General features: G+C 44.8%; 1 protein-coding gene across 3 annotated transcripts in view; it reads left to right on the forward strand.

Moving 5' to 3' along the window:
- The window catches only part of Deptor (DEP domain containing MTOR interacting protein), a 152231-nt gene that overhangs the window by 46525 nt on the left and 79344 nt on the right, over nt 1-26362 (forward strand). For all 3 annotated transcript variants that reach the window (XM_040730376.1, XM_040730377.1, XM_040730375.1), the window contains exon 3: nt 376-499. In XM_040730376.1, the coding sequence (XP_040586310.1) occupies nt 376-499 (124 nt within the window). The remainder of the gene's footprint in view (nt 1-375; nt 500-26362) is intronic.

Raw genomic sequence — 26362 nt, forward strand, 5'->3', positions numbered from 1 at the left:
CCATTTGGTTTTCTGACCAAAAGGGTCATATGCCCTGTAGTCCCAGATGGCCTCGAACTAGTGATTCTCTGTCTCAGCCTCCCGAGCGCATGGGTTGCAGGTGTATACCACCTGGCCTAGCTTTGATTCATGTTCTTTGAGGCTCGTGCCATGCTTATGAAGTCCCTGGGGTAAATGATGGGGTGAACTTTGTGAGCCTTTCAATCCGTGACGATGACAGTGGCGGTGATGCTAACAGCATTTCCCGAGGGCACTGTGCAAAGGCCGGTCCCGTGCAGTAGATGTTTGTGGGAGGAAGCATGAAGCAGCGAGATGGGTTTGAATCTGCCGTCTCTTGGGAGGTTTTCATTTTCCTCTCGGTGTATTGTGTTTCAGTGTGTGACGAGCACAAGGAATTCAAGGACGTCAAACTCTTCTACCGCTTTAGAAAGGACGACGGCACCTTCCCACTGGACAACGAGGTGAAGGCCTTCATGCGAGGACAGAGGCTGTATGAAAAGTAGGTCCACCGCCATCTTGACTTGGAAAAGGGAAGAGGGCTCTATTAAGGCTATACTTTCTTGCTTGCCTATTTATCTATCTATCTATTTATCTATCTATCTATCAATCGAACGAAAGGATCTTATGCTGAATCCAAGCCCTATATAGTCATAGGATGACCTTGAACTTCTGGCCGTCCTGCCTCTCCCTGCTGGGATTACAACTCTGAGCCACTGTTCCTTGTTTTATGGGGTGCTGAGGATAGAACACAGGGCAAGTGCTCTATCAACTGAGCTCCATGGCCAGCGCATCTGTCATTCCTTCACCATGTTGACCCCAGTACGGCTCTTACGCGTGAGCTGGTTACATGACTTTTCCTTTAATAGGAGAAAGTCCTGTCACGCAGTTGCTCTTCTCTTTGCCAGAGATCAAAGTTGGCTTCATAAGATTCTTCATACTTTATCAAAAGCATATTGTCTCTACCTAAGACAACTGAACAAAACTCCAGAAGAGTGCCATTTGATGTTTGCCACCAAGTGATGCCCTTGGCCTTTTCCTCATTTGATGGATGTGAGTGCTTCAGAATCTGAAGATTCAGCCTTGAACATGCTGTGCGTGGGGGAAGGTTAGGGTCATGTCAGGCAATCAGTGCTGAGAGCTCTTCATGGAGCAGGATTTCTAAGGACCCATGTTTAGCTTTCTGGAAGCTGAAACATACCTTGCATAGCACAGCCGCACTCCGCTGACCAGTCCGGAGCCTCCCGAGAGGTGTGTCAGCACTAGTCTGCTTCTCTCCGGCCTCTTGCTCTTCTAACTGTCCTTATTTTTATCCAGGACAACATTTTTAGAAAGGATCTGAGGCAATGCCATTCCTTCATCCTGACCACCTTGCAAGGCTTTGAACATTCTAGAGACTCGTATTTGTTACATAAAAGATGCACAAGTGTCACCTGTTCTACAGTGTGTGTGTGTGTGTGTGTGTGTGTGAGGGTTTAAGAAGCCAGCCATAGGATCAAGAGGATTAAGAGCTAAGGTTCAGTTTTAGTTGTGAACAAGGGGCTTGCGCATGCTTCATAGACTCTACAAATCACCTCCCCATCAGCCCTCTTTGTATCTCTTCCAGCCTAGCCCACTTGTGCCTAGCCAATAATATGGTGAACGTTTGATGAAAATATGAATAGAGGCCAGGGCTGTGTCTAAAATGTACACAGTTGTCTAACATGTGTGAGACCCAGGAAGAGGAGGAGACAGACTAGCTTTGGTTTTTTTTTTTGTTTGTTTGGTTGGTTGATTTTGTTTTTTGTGAGTTGATCAACATTCTAGAACTCTCTGAACCTGCCATTTACTTTCTACTCATTAATACTCAGTATCGCAAATTACAAGTAAATTTATTTCTCCAAATTGCTTATGAAATTAGCACTAGGACAAAGAAATTTAATATGTATTTGACCCTAAATGACCCAACTGTGGTCTCCAAAACGTTGACCTCTGCTTTTGGTTGCTGGACCATGTTTGGAACAAACTTTGGGACCATGGAAATGGACTCTTCATTGAATGCCTTCTGCTTGTTGTATGGGTGATCTTTCTTTGAATGCCAGCACATTTGTTATTTTGTAAGTTTCAGATACTTTTATAGCATTAAAAGTAAATAGTTCATTATCTAATCAGATACTTATTCACATTTTTAGAATTAAAGGGACTTTTTCCCTACAGTATTTTCCCTAGAACACTTCTTTGGAGGGTATCTCTAACATTTCCACATGATTGTCTTGCAAGGTATGTATTCCTCTTATCATTCTCCTTCTAAGATAGTACCAGCAGGTATTTATTGATTGCAGAATAATTATCAGAGAGCCTAATTAGCATAGGTCATTGAATTACTACAGCATGGCTGATTTAGATGTTCCCTGTTTTATGGTAAGGGAATGTGGCATACAGGGTAAGTCTCTTGTCCAAGGTCAATTAATAATTCACAGGCGCAATTTGAATCCAGAAACCTAAATCCTAGCACTGCTGTCACTTGACTGGTAATAAGTCCTAAATCCTTTTCATTTCCCTTTGTTGAGATAAATGAATGAATAAACATTTACTCCAGAATACAGCTTACTGTAAAATGTGGCAGAGGATTTGTAACTTGTCAAGGTAGAGAATTTTCTGTAAAGTTTTATTGAAAGTGTACCAGCCTCCACAGACAGACATGAGCATGAGCTCCTACTTTGGGGCCAGTATCCCTGGTGTTCTGTAGATAAGACTCCTGACCTGGTTCTGACCTGAATGCTTCCTTCCTGAGGAAGGTACCATGGCACCAGAAGGTACCATGTAAGCTTCCAAAGGAGGGAGATAACCAACAGTCCTACCCAGCTATGATGCTCGTGAACCAAACCTAAGAGTGCACTAGTGGCATGCATACCTTGGTAGTAACCAACAGTTCTGTGCTTGTACTCAATAAGAGGGAAGCTATACCAGGTGCCAGAAACCTAGCTAACTGAAGGCTATTGGAGGAAAATCTACAACCACTAATTTATTAAGCCAGCATAAATCTCTAAAAACAATCGATGAACATTTGTTCTTATACCTACAAAAAAGTGTAGTCCTTACAGGAGGAAAGGCAATTTCTCTTTGTAACAGATGGAGAACACTAGAAAAACAGAACCAATCAAAATGCAGAGTTGCGGAGCGCAGTCCCAACGGGATGCACCCACAAAACATTCTGCACCTAAGGCTCGGGGAACATTGTGGAAGAGGGTGAAAAGATCGGTAAGGGCCAGAGGTCAGGGAGTTTGCTGTGAGATTGTGTCTCCTAGTAACGTCAGAAGCTGCATCCATAAAGTCTCACCAATGGAACTGCCCAAATAGGAGTTGAACAAGGAATGACATTGCTGAACACGCCCAAGCAGGCAGGAAAAGCTCATGCGGCCTCTTCCCTGCACAAAGAACTATAATCAGCCCAGCAAACCTGGAAGTGGGAGAAGTGATCTTCCCCAGGGAGAAGCATACTAATTGGCTGTCCAGTTCTAAATGGTCAGCACTGAAAACGCACATACAAGACGCATCATGCGGAGTGAGTAGTTTGTGTTTAGAAATAAATATGTATATACATATATATGTACAAATGCAATGACAATTATCAAAGAAGAGGCCATAAATTTGAAGGGAAGTGAGAAGAAGTCTATAGGGAGGATCTGGAGAGAAGAAAGAAGAAGTGTTGTTATACTACAATCTTACCTAGCTTAGTTGTTGAAGAGAACACATTGAATTAACCTTGAACATCTTCAAATCCAGGAATGACATCTCAACTCTAATTTCACCTGATTTGATGTAGGGTTAAATCCCCACTATGTCTGGTGACTATCCCATTTGTCTCAGTTGGACTCTTTTGTTGTTATTTTATCCAAAGAATGATGGCTTTCTCCCGCAGTAAGGATTTTCTCTCCAGCCTCCAGCCTATTTGTCCTGCTTAGGGGTTTAGGCCTAAATCGTAAGGATTGAGAATCCTGAGATCTGTGGCTCCCTGCTGTTTTCCTTCATTTTCTCTTCTGCATGACCAAAGAGGAATCAAAGGGGAAAACCATCTCCAGTGGGGAAGGGTCCACCTTTGTGTTTTATCTTCTCCTCTGCGTGTGGCCCATGATGGTTCTTTTGTTCTTTCTCTGTGCCTGGCACAGTAAATACTGTTTAATGTACTAAGGACTTGCCCTGTTGCTTCTGTGAGCCTAGGAGCTTCTGGCATGAGAGAGCTGCTTAATGGCAAGCAACAACAGCCGGCCTGTTCACCTTGTCTGGCCTCTGGAGCTTACCAAGCATCTTTTTTGTTGTTTGTTTCCCTTTTGCTTTTTCAAGGCAAGGTTTCTCTGTGTAGTCCTGGAACTCACTCTGTAGACCAGGCTGGCCTCGAACTCAGATCCACGTGCCTCTGCCTCCGGAGTACTGCAATTAAAGGCGTGCGCCACCACTGCCTGGCACAAAGCATCTTATATATTGCTATGCTTGACTTTCCTAACAACTTTGAGTGATATACCCAGCAGGTGAATTAATCTCATTGTAAACCTGGGGGCATCAGATATAAAGACGCTTGAATGGTTAATATAGGCCCTCAGATGGGGAACCGGAGATGTTTCTTCAGCACCCTTGCGGCTGGAGAAATGACTCAACGGTTAGAAGAACTCGCTGCTCTTTCAGAGGACCCATGTTTGTTTGCCTCCCAGTACCTACATCGGGTGACTTACAGCTGCCTGTAATTTCAGTTCCAGGGGACAAGATGCCATCTTTTGGTCTGTGCTGCCAACTGCATGCACATGGCATGCAACACACACACACACACACACATTCACGCACTTCTAAAGATGGATAGGTAGATGGATGGATGGAAGGAAGGAAGAATGGATGGATGGATGGATGGATAGATGGATGGATGGATGGATGGATGGCAGGGGGAATTCCTTTAAGACTTCTGTGTAGGGACTGGGAGGATGCATCTGTGTGTATGCCGGAGGTCGGGTTCAGGCATTTTCCACTGTCTATTTTTGGGGGGGCTGCCTCTCACCGAATCTAGAGCTCATAGGTTGGCTAGGCTGGCTGTCCACACGCCCCAGGGACCCTCCAGTCTCCACCTTCCCAGCACTGGGATTGCAGGTGTATACCACCACAGGGACCTTGCCCAGGGGTGCTAGGGATCCGAACTCTGTTCCTCATGCCTGTCTAGCAGACATTTTCCTGACTGTGTCATCTCCCCAGCACGTCTTTAAGCCCATCGTCTTCTGTTTCCATCTTGCAAGCATTTTTCAAACTGAGCTGGGTTGGTTATGTAGGGTGTTTGTTTTGAGGTAGCTCTGTGTAGCCCTAGCTGTCCTGGAACTGCCTATGTAGACCAGAATGGCCTCAAACTTGCAGCCCTACCCTCTCTGTCTCCCAAGTGCTGGGATTATAGGCATGAATCCAAACTGGTGTCTTCAGCTCTGCAACTCGATTCAAATTTAGCTTGAAATATTTTCAACTATTTAGCGAACTGTAACAAAACATTTTCCATTCTGCTGGGGACATTTTCAGTTTAATTGTACTGCCTGATGAATGGTTTCACAGATTTTTTTTCCCTTCTTGGCTTGATATAACGTGCCAAGGTTGTGTTGTTGTGTTGCCCAGGTTGTCTTTAGACTCACATTCCCCTTTAGTATTAGGGTTATAGGTATGTGCCATGGCAACGTGCAGTGTAGAACCTTTCTTTTTAAAAAAATTTTGGTTATTTTCTGGGACAGGGTCTCTCTGTATAGCCATGGCTGTCCTGGAACTCAATATTTTGACCAAGCTGGCCTCAAATCCATCTTCTGCCTCCCCAGTGCTGGTATTAAAGGTGTTCACCACCATGCCCAGTTGCTACAATAAGTATTTCTTACCTTCATGTGTTTGAGCTGTCCGGTGGTTTTGAGATTACTGGGTTAAAAGTTATCTTTTACCACTGCTTATGTGGCCAGGATGATTTGATATTCAGTTACTTGTGTTAAGATCTGTTAGCATGGGGTTGGAGAGATGCCTCAGCTGTTAAGAATACTGACTGCTCAGCCAGGCGGTGGTGGCGCACACCTTTAATCCCAGCACTCGGGAGGCAGAGGCAGGTGGATCTCTGTGAGTTCGAGGCTGGGCTGGACCGATAGCCTCCAAAACAATACAGAGAAACCCTGTCTCGAAAAACCAAAAAAAAAAAAAAAAAAGAATACTGACTGCTCTTCCTGAGGACCTGGGTTCAATTCCCATCACCCACCCACATGGTGGCTCACAACTTTCTGTAACTCCAGTTCCAGAAGATCCAACACCCTCACACAGATGTACATGTAAGCAAAATACCAATACACATAAAGTGACTCTCTTTTTAAAAAAAGAAGTTTACATCTGACTGCAATTTTACCTGCCAGCAACTTTATCCATAACAATTCATGGGAACTTATAGAAGAAAAGAAATCCCATGTCAGGACATGGCAGCTAGCTTATGACTCTTAGCAGTGACATTGGGCAAAGTGCCACCAGGGTGATTTTGATTACTGGGCCACTTCTGTTAAGAACTGTTTGGTTCCTGCAAACAGCACAATGGCTGCTGACGGCTGCGTATGCACACAGTGGGTGTGCACAATGGCTGTTGATGGTTGCATATGCACACAGTGGGTTGTACACAATGGCTGGTGACGGCTGCATATGCACACAGTGGGTGTGCACAATGGCTGTTGATGGTTGCATATGCACACAGTGGGTTGTACACAGAAGAACCCTGAGCCTGGGGGGTGGGGAGGCGCCCCTCGGGGGATGAGACTCTGAAACTTTCATGATGGTCTTCAGGCCATCCTGCTGTCTGTCCCAGAGGGAGACACTCTGTTTTCAGGCTAGCAGAAAACACCCAGGCCTTTCTGTTGGAGAAAAGGGCAGTGTCTTTCATTTGTGTTTGCTCTTTGAACGTCCTTGAGAAGCCAGTCTGAGCAAAAGCTGCTTCAGTTTGCAGGCCTTGAGGAAATGTTAGAGGTCTGTGGAGAATGATCTCCTAATGACTATACTGCACAAATTAATTAAATATTGTGACCGATCATCACGGAGCAATGAGCAGCCTGGTCTATAGAGCTAGTTCCAGGACAACCAGGGCTACACAGAGAGACCCTGTCTCAATAAGCAAGAACAAAAAAAAAAAACCCAACAACAACAAAACCACATTAGAACAAAAATTTAAGTGGTCTTGTTTCATGGGCCTTTGGCTGGCTATAAAGCCTGGATCTGGATTCATAGAAAAATGAATCTATTTACTGTTTCAGCCAAAACTAGGCTCAAATTTTCAGTCTGTCTCTGCTTTGCCCATAACAGTTCAGAGTCCAGGGTTCCTGTTTTGTTTTTTATTTTTTTGTTTTGAGACAGGATCCCATGTAATCTAAGGTAGCGTTAAACTTCCTATGTAGTTGAACTTTGAACTTCTGATTCTCCTGCCCCTGCTTCTTGAGTGCTAGGATTGCAGACATGTGCAACTATATCTGATTTCATATGGTGCTATGCATCAAACCAAAAGCGTTGTGCATGCTAGGTAAGCTTTCGACCAACTGAGCCACATCCCTGACTCTTAGTAGACCTTAGAAAACATTTTTGGGTGTGCATAGCCATGCATGTGTGTGAGTGCATGGGTGCATACGTGTCCTGTTGCTTATGTAGAGGTATGAGAACATCCGTGGATGTCTGTCCTGGCTTCCTACCTGGTGTGAGCTAGAGTCGCTAATCCCTGAGCTTCCAAGGGCTCTCCTGCAGCTGCCTTCCATCTTGCCTTAGAAGCTGCGGAATTACGTGTGCATGCTGCTGTGTCTGGCTTTATGTGTTTCCCCAGGATCCAAACTCAAATCCTCACATTTGCCTCGCAAATCCTTTGCCCACCAAGACGTCTCCCCAGGCCCTTTAATAGACCTTTAAATGAGGCTGAGCAAAGTGTCACTTGGTTTATGCCAAGTGGTTGTAGAAATCACATTTCCCTTCTTGAGGAACGATGCCACCTTCCCCCTGGTGTGTTATTCAATTAAATTAGAGCTTTGTTAATATGCAAATCAGGCAACAGCCATCTGTGCTTGTCAGAAGTCATCAGGCCTAGGATGTCATCTACAGATTTCTAACTCTGCTGATTATTTAGAAATGACTTGATTTAAAGGTAAACAAGTTGCCGTTTGAACAGGAGACCAGGTCCAGTAAGTGAAGACAGACGGCCCTGCTAGCTTCTGCTAAATGCTCCTCCATGCCTCGAAGTCACTTCTCAGTGGTTACTTTCAATTTGGTAGAGTGGGGGATAAACTCAGAATTTCTGAAACCAAAGGAAGGTGGGCCAGAGTTCCTTCCCTGTCACTCGCTGTCAGATCTCCCTTCTAAGTCTGTTTTTCCGTATGTGTTGTGGGAAGAAAGTGCCTACCCACTCAGTCACATTGTGAGAACCAGTGTAATGTAGTCGTCTACAGTAAGACTTTAGACGGGTGTTGGTGGTGCGTGCCTTTAATCCCAGCACTTGGGAGGCAGAGGCAGGCAGATCTCTGTGAGTTTGAGGCCAGGATGGTCTATAGAGCGAGTTCCAGGCCAGCCTCCAAAGCAATACAGAGAAACCCTGTCTCGGGGGTGAAAAGAAAAAGAAAAAAAGAAAGGAGTACAGTAGGACTTTAGTATTTTAACACATAAGGTATTTTTCCATGTATATTAAATGTAATCTAATGTCACTCAAGCTGAGATTCTTGACCTGTATGGAATATTTCTGTCTGTCTTTCAGATCGTTCTCTCCATTTCCAAGGTCCCAAAGGCTGACCTATCTGAACTGCCTCAACAGGCTTCATGGGCTCCTGCCTTTTAGTCTGGCTCCATCCATGGGAGGCACTGTGATAATTCCTCTGCTCCAAGCCCACTAGTGAATGGCCACAGTTGTGGGCAAACGGGCCTCCCCTCACGTCTGTCCTCTGGGCCCTATATAAACCCTCTCCCATAACCATCAGAACTAGTGATATTAATGATTGTGATCAACCCAGCCGGTGAGACCTGAGCCTCATCGTCCTTCCTGGTTTTCCTTAGCCCTCCTCTTGGTTTTAGTAGCTCGATTGTTACAAATAGCCTTTCTGTTTATAGTGTTACGTTACTATTCTGAGAGTGTCATGCGGCCCTGTGTCTTAGTCAGTATTCTGTTGCTGAGACGAAACTCCATGGTCACAGCAGCTCTTCATAAGGAAAACATTTCACTGGGGCTGCCTTACAGTTTTACATGTTTAGTTCATTACAGTCATGGCGGGGAATACAGTAGTGTACTGGTAGACATGGTGCTGGAGAAGTAGGTGAGGATTCTACATGTGGATCAGCAGGCAGCAGGAAGAGAGTGATGCTGGGTGGGCCGGGCTTGAGCCTCTGAAACCTCACAGCCCACCCCTAGTGACAGACTTCCTCTAGTAAGGCCACAGCTCTAATAATGCCACTCCCTATGAGTCTGGTGGGTTGGTGTCATTTTCATTCAGACCAGCACGCACTGGTAGTTCCAAACTCAATGTGTGGTCCTCCTTAAGATGACCAGAACTCCCGATCCCCTTGCCGCCACTTCCCGCATCTTCCAGTTTCCACTTCCTGGGTACTGGGTTCAGGCTTATGCCACTGTGCTGAGCTATCAACTGCCTTTTGTTAGTGCATTTGTATGATCCCGTTACTTCCTGACTGGACCGTGATTGGTCCATCCTGGGATCAGAAAGGAGATCTTAACTCCTACCAGTTCAGAAGGGCTGAACTGTCTATTTCTCATAAATGGGTAAGCCACTTGTTGGTGGTCTTGTCATTTTTGTTGCTTGTGTTGTATGTTGATTGTGGTCAACATGGTCCACTGACTAGTTTTTGGTTCCCTTTGTCTCTCCTGTCCCCTTCGGTTCCATGATGCAGTTGGCTCTGCAAGGAAACTGTAATGTGTCTTGTGTTTCAGTCTCTCCAGCATGACTTGGAAACTCCGAGATCTGTAATCTTGGGGGAATCTCACTGTCCAATGAAAATACCCTCCCCTAAATGTTTGTTGAAAAGGGGATAAATGAATGTGTGGTCATTTTCATTTGGGAAAGGAGGCAACAGGGAACCCCCTTTCTCTCTTTCCTAAGCTGGGGAATGTTCATATTGGAATAAAACAAGAAGTTTTGCTCTTCTGAGGCCACTCTGTTCTTACTTATTAGTCGTAGTTTCTGCTTATGAATCTTCAAAAGCTGTGACTTCTAACCATAGCCAGCCCCCCTCAGCCTTGTTATATTTTTTGGTGCAATCCTAATTATTTCTCACATTCGTCATTTGAATCATCTAACTTCTCTAGGAAGGAGGTGTGGTCACCATCAACTCACAGGTGAGGAAAGTGAATTAGAATTGAGCAAACCAGCTGGGCACAGTGATGCACACCTTTAATCCCAGCAGCAACCGTTAGCAGAAGCAGGCAGATCTTCGTGAGTTCCAGGCCAGCCTGGTCTACAGAGCGAGTTCCAGGATAACCATGGCCACACAAAGGAAGCCGTCTCAAAGAAAGCAAAACATAAGTAAATAATAATAATAAATAAAGAGAGCAATGAGCAAAGTAAAATACTTGAAGTCTTTCTAGTGTTCAAGTCTGATCCTGGGGGTCAGCTATATAACTCAGCAAGTGAAAGTACTTGCTGTGCAGGCCTAAAGATCTTAGCTCAATTCCTGCAACACACATAAAAGTAGAAGAAGAGAACCAACCCCACAAAGTTGTCTTTTGACCTCCACGGGAACACCTTTACATGTGTACCTCCATACCTCTAATATTAAATAAAATTAACAGCAATGAAAAGTTGTCCTGGCCAAAGGTTTCTTAAGGCATAATTGGAGTTAGAAAACAAATATGAGCACAAAAGAAGCCTGCACTCACCCCTTGGGTATATACTCTTGTTTATTAATAAAGCCCAACTTTGCAACTTTGCTTCATACTAAAACAGCAATAACAATAATAATGTCAATGATAGTTTTTAAAAATTAGATTTGTTTGAAGTTAATCTGTGGAAGCTGAACACCATTTCCAGGGTGCTTTGAACACCCTCCCCCCCCTTTGTTTTTGTTTTTTGAGACAGGGTTTCTCTGTAGACCAGGCTGGTCTCAAACTCACAGAGATCAGCCTGCCTCTGCCTCCCTAGTGCTGGGATTAAAGGCATGCACCACCAGTGCCTGGCCCCCCTTTTTTTTATTTTTTAAATCTTGTTCTCTAACTGAATGTCATGGAGTCCACCTAGAAAATATTTCCAAGACCCTTTCTCATGAAAACACACTATTGTTGGATAAAGGAGATGGGAAGCAGCATTTGGTGTCAGAGGGAAAGAACCGTCATGGAGAAGAAGGGGTTGGGGACATACTGAAGCTAAACAGAAGTGGATGCTTGAGGGATGGTACCAGTGGACCACAGAATCTCTAAGAGCAGACAGGGGGGACTCTTTCATCATTGACACTTAGTGTGGTGACTCCCTTTCCTGGTGGCTTTGTGCAAAACACTGGGATGATTGCATGACAAGATAGTTGCATTGTCTTCCAGGCTTTGTTTGCTAAGTGAAAACATCCGTGCTTAATTGTAGTCCCTTCACACGGGGCTTGGGAGCGAAAACTAAAGGCATTATTCTGCCAAATGGAAAAAGCAGTACATTGACAGAAAGCAGTTAATTTTGGAGCCCCCACCCAAAAAAAATTCCTTCCTGCTGTAATGAAAGAAAAATCCAACACTTATTTTAAATTTACTGAAGTTACATTTGTAGCTCAAGTTTGACTATGAACCTGGACTATAATATCCGTAAAGAGTGTATATAGTTCAGCATGGAACTGGGTACATTGGCCCCCTGTGGAGCCACTGTTCAAACATTTAAAAAACATCTCTGTAGTCCACTGTGGCTCCACATCCTAAACCAATTAGCTGTGGCGTTTTCTAGAATATGAAACTTGTATTAAAGTAGTAATTTAGCCTTTGGGCCATGACAGCCATTTTCCAGTATTGCAACCCAATTGGCAAACATAGCAGGTAAAAAGAGGAACACCCAATGTGTGTTCTCTAGGCCTTTTAGGAAGAACGGAGTTGTTCCTCTGGCCATACACTTGCAAATTTCCAAGAAGGGTGATGCTGTAGGCACCCAGGGAATGCACTCTGTTCAAAAGAGGTAATGCCCCGTGGTGGAGAATGTAGAGTTTGCAGCCTCACACAGCATGCCACCGTGTCACCGTAAACAACCAAATCAAGAGTAAGATTCTTGCCACGGAGAAAAGTGTACAGTCGGAGCCTATTAAGCGCTCCGAGATAGGTAAAGGAAAACCGATCGGAACAAAGAAGAAAGCCAAGGGGAAAGGCATACAGAGTCAACAACCTGCTCTGCCCAAGAGAGGTGGACTGACAGGAAGGAGCCTGGGCCGCTGGAGCCCATTCCCTGTGAATTCATGACTTAATGGGCAAAAATAAATAGAGGATCTAGACTGTATTATTTTGTTTTGCCTTTCAAGGCAGGGTTTCTCTGTGTAGCCTTGGCTGTCCTGAAGCTCCCTCTGTAGACCAGGCTGGCCTTGAACTCACAGAGATCTTCCCGTCTCTGCCTCCCTCCTGAGTGCTGGAATTAAAGGTGTGTGCCCCCTCCACCCCACCCCTTATAAACTGTTTTGTTTTGTTTTTTTAAGTAATTTAGCTGCTTTGGTTTCTCTGTTTCAGCCATTCCCTTCCTCCAGCCTACCCACAGCTTGGGCTTTTTAGTTATCCTGCGCAGTTTGGACTGTTGTCCAACCTCTGCTAAGGCAGCTATTGGGTGGATGGCAGGGGTGCTTGGGTGTGATTGTTCTCTGCTGCTGTGCACCACGCACTGTGGTAAGTACCTTAAGCAGATGAATTCTAAATCAACTGGACTCTGTTGAGCTGCCATTGACTTCACCGCAATTGAAACTCAGAGTCAGAGGTAGTGGAATGTGCCTATATCTTCAACACTAGAGAGGTTGGAGGCAGAAGGATCAGGAGTTGAGGGCCAACTTGGGGCTGCATAGTGACTTCCAGGCTAGCCTGGACTACCTGAGATTACCTCCAACAGAGAGAGAGACAGACAGACAGACAGACAGACAGACAGACAGACAGAGAAAGAAAAAACAGACTATCAATGTAACTCAGTTGGTAGATAGCTCAGGTGATGGAGTACCAAGTCCTGGGTTCAATTCCTGGGTGCATATAAATCCAGCAAAGTGTCATACAGCTGTAGTCCCAGCATTCAGGAGGCAAATGCAGGTGAATCAGAAGTTCGAGGCCAGCCTGAGCTGTATGACACACTACAAACATAAAACAAACGAAGCTCAGATCGCAGAGCCCAGCCAGACACAGGTGGCCATCAGATTAAATCCAGGACGGATTCCATTAACCACTACCTCCCTAGAGCCAAAAGATGTGTACCCAACCAGATCACGTCCCCTCGGTGTGACCCCAAGGAGTATTTCTTTTATTCACCCTACTTCCTTCCTGCACTGGGACAGACTAACCAGACCTCGAGGAGTCACATTCAGCCTTTGCAGTGGCAGACTTTCCACTGTCCTGATCAGCGCATGCCCCAGCCCGTGGGTTGATCTTACGGTGCAGGTGACTTCCAGCCAGTGCACCAACTCAAAGTCGTACGTGAGAGTGGATTCTAGCCATTCAGAAGCTTGCTTACTTTCCTTCTTTTCCTGGCGGTCCAAACTGGGAAGCTTGCTTCATTCTCCACACTCCCGGTGGGCAGCACCTGCCAGAGTGTGCCTGTGCATTTGCTAATTGGAAGCGAGACCACGACTGGGGAAAATGACCACATGACAGATCACCCTTGCACAGAGGCATCGCTGTGCTGCTGTCCTTCATACCTGGGTTCACTCCATCACCTGTAGAATGCGTAGCCTGTCTAATTGCTGTACGCTCCCCATGCTCGTCTCCCATTCCCCCACACCCATCCCCTCCCTGACCTGGCCCACTTGTTCTTTTTTTTTTTTTTTTTTTTTTTTTTTTGGTTTTTTTTCGAGACAGGGTTTCTCTGTGGCTTTGGAGGCTGTCCTGGAACTCGCTCTGTAGACCAGCCTGGCCTCGAACTCACAGAGATCCGCCTGCCTCTGCCTCCCAAGTGCTGGGATTAAAGGCGTGCGCCACCGACGCCCGGCTGGCCCACTTGTTCTTGTTCCTTGATCCTCTCTGCTGTGTCACTAGCTCCCAGGGAAACTCACTCCGTTCTTCTTTCAAAATTTGAGATATGGTCTTATGTAGCCCTGGCTGAACTCACATTTCTTATGTCACCCACACTGGCCTTGAACTCTTGCCCCCAAACCTATGTGTCCCAAGACACACATTCAGAGGTCTGAAACAGGAGGGTTTCCTTGGGTGTAATTAAAGCTAGCCTTGGTTACATGAGTGCTCATGTAGCCTGAGCTACAAATGAAAGCCTATCTCAAAAACTAACCAACAAATAAAAAACTATTTTAAGGGAGTGCTTATAGTTTAGAATTGTGCATTGTGTGACCTGGTTTGGTTTTTGGTTCTGTAGATTAAAGTGAGGACCTCATACACAATAAACAGGGGTGTTATCAGTGGTTCATCCCCAAGTCGGCCTACTGTGAAGAGCAGGGACCATTTCTCCTCTGCTGTACAGTGCTTCCATGAACACTTAGAGTCATACATACATCCTGAACCACATAGATGGTTCGCCTGAAATGGTAGCTCCTTCTTGTCATCATATTTATTTTTCTTTCTTTCAATAACCGTGTCGGCATTTGTCACTCTTGTTAGTTGTTTGTTGAGATCAGCCTTGCTGTGTGTCCCTGGATGTCTAGTACTCAGTGTCGCCAAGACTGGCCCTGAGTCTTCCTGCCTCAGCTTCCTGAGTATGGAGGTCCTACGTGTGTACCACCACACCTGGTTGGTGCTGTGCAAAGCTCTGAACTCAGGGCTTAGTGCATAGTAAACAATCAATCTACCAACCGAGCTACGTCCCCAGCCTCCCGAATGCTGGGATTTGATGCCCAACTGAAGGGGGAGAAACTTGGAGTAGTCAAATTAATACTACAAAGCACTTACTGACAAACTTACCTAGGAAATATTAATTTCTATAAAGTAGACTGTTACAAAAGAGTGAGGTCTCTAATATGAGTGGAAGGTAAGAAGTATACTAACCAGATATGTTAGAAACAGTGAAAAGGAAAATTGGGTACCACAACCAGAGATTAGGGTTGCTAAGAAAGTTTCTACTGATGTTTATTCATCAAGATTGACCTCCAGTTAGGCTTCATTCCTACAACAAAGAGAGACAACCCTGCCCATCCCCATGTCAAGGGTACAGCTCAGGATCACAGTCTTCAAATCCTGGTCTTGTCACTAAGCCCCCTGTGCTCTTATTGGGAAAATCCTAATTCTGCCAGTGGGCAACGTGACCCAGTGAAACAACTATTTGAGAACAGCACTGGCGTCCTTCAGTAATTCTGGCGCTATCTCTACTGTGTAAATCTCCCACCTGCCCAAGTGACCAGACTTAAAATATGGTGTCTCTTTTTCAGTTGTTCAAAGTATAACCCGAGACTGGGACCTCTGAGAAATTAAGGATGACAGCTTATGTGAAATGCCTAAGCCTAAGGTGTAAAAAAGCAGTCAAATGTTCTGCTTGTGGCTGTACCTTGGGTGTCAGCCTCACCTGGACAAGTACTACTAAAGAGTCTTGCCTTGGGGTTGGAGAGATGGCTCAGTCGTTAAGAGCACTAGCTGCTCTTCCTGAGGACCTGGTTTCAATTCCCCCCACATGGCAGCTTACAACTGTCTGTAACTCCAGTGTCCACCACAGTCATATATGTAGGCAAAACGCCAATGCTCATTGCACATTCTTTCATTCTTTCTCTGTCTCTGTCTCTCTCTGTCTCTGTCTCTCTCTCTCTCTCTCTCACACACACACACACACACACACCGTTCCTTTATTAATAAATTTCTAAGTGCGAAGCAGTTTCTCAGTGAGAAGGCATATTATTTCCATAACACAGCTAATACTTCTATTGTCTGATGATTATGAAAGTATGCACCATAAATAATAATTTTGTTTTTCTAATGAACCATTGTAAAGCCCGGCTCCCCTGCCACTTGTTGGGAAACTGCGAGGCTTGCACTGTTTTGATCTGAGGGTAGCCATGCCTGGTCCCCATCGCTCTTGTGCAGGGTTCTGTTGGACTACCATAGTTGAATGAAGCCTTTTAGAACGGTTGTGGTTTCAAATCTATACTTGGCTCCTGTCTCAAATGCATACAAGTTCTGAAAATGACTCTTCAGAGAACACTGAAAACCCTAGGGAATGTGAAAATTACAGCTTTGGTTCCAGGATATTAGTGTTCCGTTTGCTTCCATCTAATTCAAAATAGCAAGCAAAGAGGGAGGGCTGTTATCCTTCCGAGAGAAGTAACAAGCCGTGACTGTTGCTGGTGATATTTGCTTAGCTTTCCCTTGGTTGATTATTAAACATCTAACATCTACCTCCTCTGAATTTAGTTTCCTAAGAAATAAAAGTGCTCAGGACACCATGCTATTCTGTCATGATACCATGCTACTCTTTAGGAGTTTGTAGCTTGATCTGAAGGATAAAAAGGCATGTATTATACCTGTCCGGGAGGTGCAGGTCTTTGATTCCAGCTTTGATTGCAAATTGAAAGCCAACCTGACTAACAGTGAGACCCTGTGTAAAATAAAAAGCTAAGTGGGTAGTCTAGAGAGAACTCAGTTTAATGCCCCCCCAGTACCCCTGTAATTAAAAAAAAACCCAGGTATGATGGCATGCTTGTAACTTCAGTTCGGGGAAGTAAAATAGGGGGATATTGTCGGCTCCCTGGCCAGCTAACTTAGTTTCAGACAGACTAGAGACCCTGAATCAAAAAAAAAAGTGTGGGTGGTGACTGCAGACTGTTTGCCTAGCATGTGCAAAGCCCTAGGTTCAAGCCTTAGTTCCATAGGATGGATGGATGGATGGATGGATGGACAGATGGATGGACAGACAGATTAATCTATATTTAAAAATTGAACCAGGTGTAATGGCTTATTTCTATAATGAAAGCAGTCAAGAGGTTGAAACAGGAGGCTCACTGTAAGGAGTTTGAGGCTAACCTGAGTTCAAGGCTACCTTGGATATTCTGTGTATCGGTCTTGCTAGCAAACCTGTAATGGCGGTCGCACCCCTTTGGGCATGGCTTCCTTTTGTGAAGACTTTTTCTCTTGGGTCAGCCAATCCTGATCCGATAGGAAGGCAGAGAAGCACTCCTGCAGTTCTTTATATTTTTTTGTGTAGGTGTTCCTTAGTAAGTGCCCATTTATCATCTTGTATCTAGTGAAATCATTACACCCATGCCTTCAACTCTGTTAAAAAAAAAAAAAACAGAGAAAGAAAGGAAAAAAAGCAAATGACATCTCAGGCCTGTACTTTGTCAGCTGAGAAATGGACAGAGGAGGAGCAAGAGATTGAAGCCAGCACTACAATGGAGTGCTTGAGGTCCCCCTGAAATGCATGAGACATGCTTAAAAGCAGGGCCTGGGGTTTATTGTCTTGAGAAGCTGCACCCTTGTACTGTCTCTCTCCTAAACATCCTTCTATTAAAAACCCATGCTTAAATGTTACAGTCACCCCTCAGTGAACCCCAACTTTGCTTCTGAAACAAGGGAGTGCGGTTGAGACTGTAGCTCAGAGTTGGAGGTCCTAGGGTCTGTACCTGTAACTGCAAAAAAGAAGCAAATAAAAGATGTTTCCAAAGTTGAGCTCAAGCTGGGTGTGGATGCAAGCACTTGCGGAGGAAGGAGTAGGTAGGTCTCTTGAGTTTGAGGACAGCTGGGACTACACAGAGAAATCCTGTCTCAAAAACCAAACAACAAAGCACGCAAAAGTTGGACTCCGTGTAGTGATTCACATCTGTAACCTAAGTACTTGGGCATCTAATACAGGAGTATGGCCATATTTCAAGGCTAGCCTAGTGTCTTAGTCAAGGTTTTCATTGCTGTGAAGAAACACCATGACCACACAACTCTTATAAAGGAAATCATTTAATTGGGGCTGGCTTACAGTTTCAGAGGTTTAGTCCATTGTCATCATGGCGGGAAGCATGGCGGTGTGCAGGCAGACATGGTGCTGGAGAGGTAGCTGAGAGTCCTACATCTTGATCCTCAGGCAGCTGAAGTAAAGACTCTTTACTAGGCCTAGCTTGAGCATATATAACCGACCCCCAAAGCCCATCCCCACAGCGACACACTTCCTGAGACACCTATTCCAACAAGGCCATATCTCCTTATGGTGCCACTCCCTGTGAGCCGACCATTCAAACGCATTAGTCTATGGGGGCCATACCTATTCAAATCACCCAGCATACATAGTAATTCCAAGACAGCTTGGGTTACAAAGAGATACCCTACCCACCTTGTATGTGTGTGTGGAGGTGGTGGGGTTTAGGGTCCATGCACATACACAACAAAAGTCGGAGGAAAACCATAACCTTAAGTTCAGTTTCAAAAGGTTCCTGTTGTTCCAATTTTGTTTAGAAAGAGTAAAAGAGCCGTGTGGGTGGCTGCTTAGTTTAGAGACTTGAGGACTTAACTGATGGTGGAAAACAAGGTTCACATTCCGTTCCGTACCTTCATGTGAGACCTCCTTCCACTCCCCTGCCCCTTCCTTCTGGCTAGAGCATCCCTCATCTCTGCAGAGCACTGGGCGTGAGCCACTGGGTCCAGATCTCAGTCCTCCTCTTCCCCTTCGGGCAGTAAGCATGCTGTATCATGGGCCAGCCACTCTTCTGGGGTTTTGAGATAGATTTCACGTAGTCCAGCCTGTGCAAGCAGGAACTCACCACACACCCTCAGCGGCTCGCAAACACATGCAAGCCGTCCTGCGTCAGTCTAGAACGCTGAGCTTACAAACGTGAGTTGCCATGCTCTGCTCTAGTAGCTCTGATTCTTAGGAACGGTTTAGATTTTTCCAGGCGAGGCTGGAGGGAAGAAAGCTGTTAAGAATAGGGAGATTGAGGTGTAAAGGCGGGAGTGAATTTACTTTGTTTCATGTAGTGCATGGAGGTGATGATGGCGCAGAGGACATTTTTTTTTGGTCAATGTCCAGTGTTGTTTCCCCCCCAATCTCTCACCTTTCCCATCATGCAGTGTTTATACACATAAATATTTATGAAATAGTCTTCTGTTTACTAGTTCACATTGTATACATACATACATACATACATACAAACATACCTACCTACCTACATATAAACATATATAAAACAACCATGTTATCAATAAGAGCAGAGTACTTAAAACTTCCAGTGTTCATATAAGCATTTATCCCTAATTAATACTACCTCACTAATCACACAAGTCAGTCAGAATCATGCTTTCAAAACTAAACTATGGAAAACACACATATGTAATTTGTGCCTGGAAAGCTAGTTTATTATATAGGATAGTAATATAAACATTTTTTTCCAGTAACCAAGTATCTGGTTAACCATAAGCGTAACTGTAACTTGACTTCTTGATTGATAAGACTTTCATTGGTTAAAAGTGTAGGGCAAGTGATTTGGAGGAGAATTGAATTACAGAGGACTGTGTCCCGATAAAAGGAAACCATTCCTAGCCTACCCTCAGAGGTAGCTATTACTATTTTAGTGAACAGATATTTAATTATCAGTCATGACTGGGATATATGTAGGATGATCAATCCTCGCATTAACATATTCTTTCATTTTTTTTTAAATACTTCACCCCCTTTGAGACTATGTCTTACTTTATGGCCTGGACTGAACTTGACCTTGCTATATAACCCCAGCTGGCTTCACCCATGGTCCTCCTGCCCCAGCATTGGGAGGTCATGCTGTATGTCCCAGGCTGGCCTGATATAAGTTTCTTTTAAAGCTTTTCTCCTAAATTTCTCATCTTTTGGCCTGATAGCCTCGTGGTAATTTTGACTTTACCTCCAACTTCCTTTTTGTTTGTTTCTTATGTAACCTAGGCTGGTCTCAAACTAACTTCCTCCTTCCTTCCTTCCTTCCTTCCTTCTTTCCTTCCTTCTTTCCTTCCTTCCTTCCTTCCCTCCTTCCTTCTTTCCTTCCTTCCTTCCTTCCTTCCTTCCCTCCTTCCTTTCCTTCCTTCCTTCCTTCCCTCCTACCTTCTTTCCTTCCTTCCTCTTTCTCCCTCTTTCTTTCTCCCTCCCTCATTCCTTCCTTTCTTTTTCCAAGACAGGGTAGCCCTGGCTGTCCTGGAACTCACTATGTACACTATGTACACCAGGATGGCCTTGAACTCACAAAGGTCCGCCTGCCTCTGCCTCCCGATTGCTGAGATTAAAGATGTTCACTCCTGTGCCTGGCTTGGCATCAAATTCCTTACGTAGCAGGACATGGGCTTCAATTCCTGATTCTCCTGCCTCTACCCTCCCGAGTGCTGGAACTAGACATGCACCACTGTGTCTTGCCTGCCCCAACTTCTGGCCCTGCACAGGGTTCTAACATGTTCCCACATTTCACAAGTTTCGTCTGACCCTTTTGAATTGTTTTTGCAATGTGCAAGGCGATCGCTATCAGCTTATTTCTATTCCTGCTTTGGCACCTGCATGGGGGCAGTTCCTTCTATTGTACGGGCTTTCCTCTGGGTTAATGTAAATCTGGGGGAACCTGCCTCTGATATGCATCAGGAGAGGTGGAAATGAGCTCAGAGGCAGAGCAGAATCTGCTGAGGGTTGGCGGTAGTCAAGGCTCAGCCATGCGTAACTGTGTCAACGGACCGTGGCTTTATGCCATCATTATGGGCCAGCATCTGAACAGCTTTACTGAAAATCAATTTGCTTTGTAAAAGGGAAGAAAACAATAGCCACACTTTGGATCACTAACTAAAATGGAATTAATGGCCTTGTTAGCAGAAATACATTATCTTCATTTTGATGCAGAATGGGCCTTGATCCCCACCCCATAGTTGCCCCATAAAACCTTTAACATGGTCATCATTATCCACAGGATTAAGTTTGTTGTATAGATTTACAGTATAGGTTCCTCACGTGCTAGGCACAATGATTGTGGGGAAGGGGGCGGGGTCATTCTTGAAATAGGATATTATGTGGTAGCCTCACTAGCTTGGAACTTACTTGTAGCTCAAACTAGCCTCAAACTCACAGCGATCGTCCTGTCTCGGTCTCCTTTTGAATATTGGGATGACAGGCATCAGCCATCGTGTGTGACCAGCACTGTGACTCATGTCTGTCTGCATTGTCACACATTTGAACCAAACAGAAAGTCCCCTACTAGGCACAGTGATTCTTTCAATTCCTACACTTTATCTTTGTTTTATCTTACACATTTAAATTCTTATACTTTAGTATGTGTGTGTATGTGTGTGTGTGTGTGTGTGTGTGTGTGTGTGCGCACACCCACGTGCCGTGGGGTACATGTGGAGATGAGAAGACATTTAGTGGGAGTCAGTTTTCACTTCTACCATGTGGGTCCCAAGGATGCAACTCAGGGAAGCAGGCTCACATAGTAAGTACCTTTACCAGTGGGACCATTCCTCTGACCCTAGACACTGTTGCTGTTCCCACTTTACCTGAGAGGAATTAATCCAATAACCAAGGGAGCATGCTTAACACTTATCTGATCTCAGACCTCAGACTTTTAAAAAGTACCACGTAGGTAAGTGAAATAGAGATAATGCAAATGTTAATGGAGTGTCATGTAGACGGGGATAGAGATAATACTAAATAAACTGCGGGTGAGCTATAGCTATTTCAAGTGCCACTTGGTGGCTAAAACAAGGCAGCTGCAGTTATTCCTTGGAGAGTTTCCTAAGCATTTCCATCCTTCCATCTGAGCATGTTTATGGTTCTCCAAACAGGCGGTGTGCACGTCGCCTCCCCCGATATCCTCTGACCCTCGAGCCTAGGCGGTGCGGCTGTCATGGTTGACTGGTGTCTGACAGCTATGCCAAGATATGTAATAGCAAAAAAAAAAAAATGTTCTGGTGGTGCAGAGACAGCTGGATAGCCACGTGCAAGAATGAAATTGGCGCCTTACCTCACACCTTATGTAATTAAGTCAAACTGTGTCATTGAACTAAATTTAAGAGAACAAGAAGGGGAAAAGAAAACTCTTGTGCTTTGGCAAGGCAAAGGCAAAAGCAAGAAAGTAAGAGAGACAAATGGGGATAAAAACCCATGCTATGATCAGTGTTATGAAAGTGGGAACTCAGAAGTCACAATAGGAGAAAAATGAGCTCTAAATGTCTAATAAGACACTCACCTTCAGATCATATGAAGAACTCATAAAACTCAATAATACCAAGTCGTGATGAGCCAGGTATAGTGACACAGGTCTCAACATTTGGGTGGTGGAGGCAGGAGTATTAGGAGTTCAAGGTCATCCTTGACTATAAGAGACTGTGTCTCAGAAAAACAGTAACACGATAGGCAAAGGACCTATAAACCATTTTTCTCCAGAGAAGATGCTGAAAATGGACAATAGAAGCATGAAAAAATGGTCAAAGTCATTAGTCATCGGGTCATATGAATTGAAGCCTCAGTATGATACAACTTCACACCCACAGGATGGGAAGTTATAATGAAAGAGAGCATATGATAATGGTTTTTTGGCTAGAATTGGCGAATTTGGAAAGCAGTCGGGCAGTTTCTCAGAAGGCTGAACAGTTGCCATATGGCTGAGCTATTCCATTTCTGGGTATATAATGAAGAAAGAATGAAATGCACAAAACCCTTGTATGCTCCTGCATCGCTTCATGACATAACTGGAGAAATGGACTGGGTGAGTTTGTTATTGTGCGAACATTAAACAGTGCACTAGATAGTGTAGGCTATGTTGCATGGACGTGTACTTTATTATTGCTTCTAAAGCTAGGACGAACAAAAACCATATAATATTAAAACAGAATCAGGCAGAGTGGTTCGGACCTTTGTTTACAGTATTTGGGAGGCAGAGATAGGGGGATTCGGGCAACAGGGACAGCATATGTTACATAGTATGTTAATAGTTGTGGGCTTTTGTTTGTTTGTTTTTTAAGTTGGGGAATGAAAATTTTCTGAGCTGGATTTATGGACTGGTGCATAGTAAGAACCATTGAATTGTATCAGCTAAGTGCGTTGTCACAGGCATATGAATGACAGTGGAATGAAACTAGGAGAAGTGGAGTGAAGGGAGAAGGAAGGGGTGAAGTCAGCATCCTAACAGCAGCTGCTTCCCCTTCCTGAAGCCCTGTATCAAGACACGGTGCAGGGTTGAATACCCAGCTCTGGTCACCCCTTCACGTAATTGTGTGAGTGGACTCCAGCCTACAGCCACAGAGGGACTGCCAAATGAAATCCCAGGTGACCCATAGAATACTTAAGAGAAGACAATTGAATGGTGATTGTTTTATGCCACGAAGCTTAAGAGTAATTCTTTTTGCTTTCTTTTTTAAAAAAATGCTACCATTTTTAATGTGTTTGCGTATTTTGCCTACATGTATGTCTATGTACCACGTGAGTGTCTGGTGCTTGTGGAGGTCAGAAGAGGGTGTCGGATCCCCTGAGATTGGTGTTATAGAAGGTCATAAACTACCATGTATGCACTGGGGATTGAATGTGGGTCCTCTGGAAGAGCATCTGGCGTTCTTACCGCAGAGCCATATTTTTATATGCAGAGCACAGTCAGAACAAATAGTGAGTCGAATTCTTGCTTTAACATGGAGACTTCGTATAAATGCTAAACTCCAATCCCAGGACAGACTTGGGCTTAACAAAAGGAACCAGGGTGGGGACTCTCCTGGATTGTAAGGGGAAATGAGCAGGGATGAGCCGAGGACACTGTGTGTTTTAAAATGGCAAGAGACGAGCCTGCCAGCTGCCTGCTTTCCTGAAGCCTTGGCAGGAGCAGCTAGCAACAGTTGTCCAGAGGCCACCAGCTACTTAGCAGTTCTAAAAGACGGAGCAGGTCATGTTTCTGGTTACAAGAAGTGGCATGGGATAACCCCGTACACTTGTCCTCTTGGAACCCTCAAGCGACAGTGGCCTTGCTGGAGGAAGCTGGGGTGGAGCTAAAGGCTAAGAGCCTGCAGCAGAAATGGAGAGAATTTTCTTTTTTTCAGACAGGGTTTCTCTGTGTGGCCTTGGCTGTCCAGGAACTCGCTCTGTAGACCAGTCTGGCCTTGAACACACAGAGATCCGCCTGCCTCTGCCTCCCGAGTGCTGGGATTAAAGGCGTGCGCCACCACCGCCCAGCGAGGGAATTTTTAGCCATCATTTTAGTTACATTATTTGTCTGTTCATCTATTTTGTGTGTGCATATGCATGCCTGCCGCCACACACAGGATGTTCAGAGAATAATTTTCAGCAGTAGGTTGTCCTTCCTAAGGATAGAAAACTCAGGGCATCAGGCTAGGAGGGGAAGTACCTTTACCCAGCGAGTCATCTCGCCAGCCTATGGAGGGGACTTTATTTATTTACTTATTTGCTTGTTTGTTTGTTTAAGGAGGAACTGTTAAGGTGGAGTCTCACTGTGTTGCCCAGGCTGGTCATGAGTGAGAGAGCCTTCCATAGCAGCCTCCTGAGTATTAGGGATAAAAGACATGTACCGCCACACCTGGCTTTGTGAGGATGTCCTTTTTAGCATGCGCTTGGATGCTATGTAGCAAGAAATACATGAAAATGAGCTTAATTTATTCATTAAGCAGTTTACTCTTTGTAAACACGTCACATAAAGAAACACCTGTAAACAGCCCAGATGGAGCCTGTGACCTCCAAATGTCCACTCTCAAGTAAGCAGATGATTTCTGGGGAGTTCTAGAAGAAGTACAGTGTCCAGATTAATGGGGACCTGAGAGTTCTCACAGGAAGCAATATCCAAAATGGGAAAGCTTAGGAGACTGGTGTTTCCTCTGTTTTCATTCAAACTCCCGTGAGCACCAACGGGAGTGGAGGAACGGTGCGGCGCCTCATTTGTCCTGCGCATGCGTCCTTCTGCTTTCCCGGCGTCTCATCCCCAGTGCAGGCTCCCAGCTCTGGCTCTGCCGGGCTTTCGTCTATGTGATTTTATTTCTAGGCTTTCGTCTATGTGATTTTATTTCTAGGTCTTGGCAATGCTATTTCATCTTTCAGTGTTCAGAGCTGTGCAGTGTGTCATGCGTTTGTTGTTCATTCTCCATCAGTGTCAGTGTGTTCCATGGGTCGGTTATCAAAAAATCTACTAAAACGTAGTCGTTCAGACAGCTGCGATGTACTGTTTCTTTTGTGGGTCAAAAGGGGGCGGGGCGGTCCCTCCCGGTTTCTCTTGGGCTCCTCCATGCAGTTGCTGGTAGGTTAGACAGAGGGTTTCTGTTGGACTGGCAGGTCCAAGATGGCCTCCGTCGTGTCTCTGAAAGTTGGTTCTGGCTATTGCCTTACACCCAGGTTCTCCTTGGGGCCTTTCTTCTAGCTACACCTGCTTCTTGCGTGTTTTGTTTTTTTTTTCTGGATAGCACCCCCAGGTAAAGACAGGTGTTTATAGGAAGACTCGTGTTACAGTTAGAATGTCACTTTGCTTCATCCTGTTGTCACAAGTGCCACCACAGGTTCAAGGCTTCTCCATGAAGACGCAGGAAACTACAGCCATTTGTGCATATTACATAATTGCCTGTAAAGTGTCACTATGACACTCTATGTCACTATGTCTCTGTGCTGAAGTAAATGTACCCGTGTTACGCCAAATAGAATTTGCAGGGAGGGGGTTGAGATACTGTTTCTCTGTGTAGCACTCACTGTCCTGGAACTCACAGAGATCTGCCTGCCCCTGCCTCCCCCAGATTTTATATGAATTCTGTGGTGTGTTGAATGAGATTTACAGTGAGGTCTGATATGTGCTAATCATGTTTATAAATAACTCTTGAAATTTCTCTGTCTTGTTCTTGTTTGGGCTATTGTTGTTTTGATTTGATTTAGTCTGCGATGGTGTCTTCCTGCGTATCCCAGGCTGGCCTCAAATTCACGGTCCTTTTCCCTCTGTCTCCCAAGTGATAGAATCACTGGCATGGACCACTATGCCTGCTGAACTTTTGTGGCCTTTTTTCTACTGAAGATTGATAGTCTAGAAACCAGGAAGGGAAGCAGAGCAGGGACTGTGTTCCAGACTTAGTGTGAATTTGGGGTTCATTTACTTGCCAGCAGAATGTAGGTGGTTGAGGATGACTTGGGAACAGGTATGGATACATGGCGTATTTCATCTGGCACGAATAATAAAAACCCAGAGACAGATATTGGGGTTCAAGCTGAAGCCCAGAGAGGCAAAGCAGCCAACCACTAGAGAGTTCTTACTTACCTCTACCTCAAACCGAAGCGGGTGATCCTGTCTCCATGAATTCTGACACAAATACCAACTGCCCCGCTCTCCA

The sequence above is a fragment of the Mesocricetus auratus genome, unplaced genomic scaffold (genome assembly GCF_017639785.1).
Source record: "Mesocricetus auratus isolate SY011 unplaced genomic scaffold, BCM_Maur_2.0 Super-Scaffold_100023, whole genome shotgun sequence".
NCBI classification, from domain to species: Eukaryota; Metazoa; Chordata; class Mammalia; order Rodentia; family Cricetidae; genus Mesocricetus; species Mesocricetus auratus.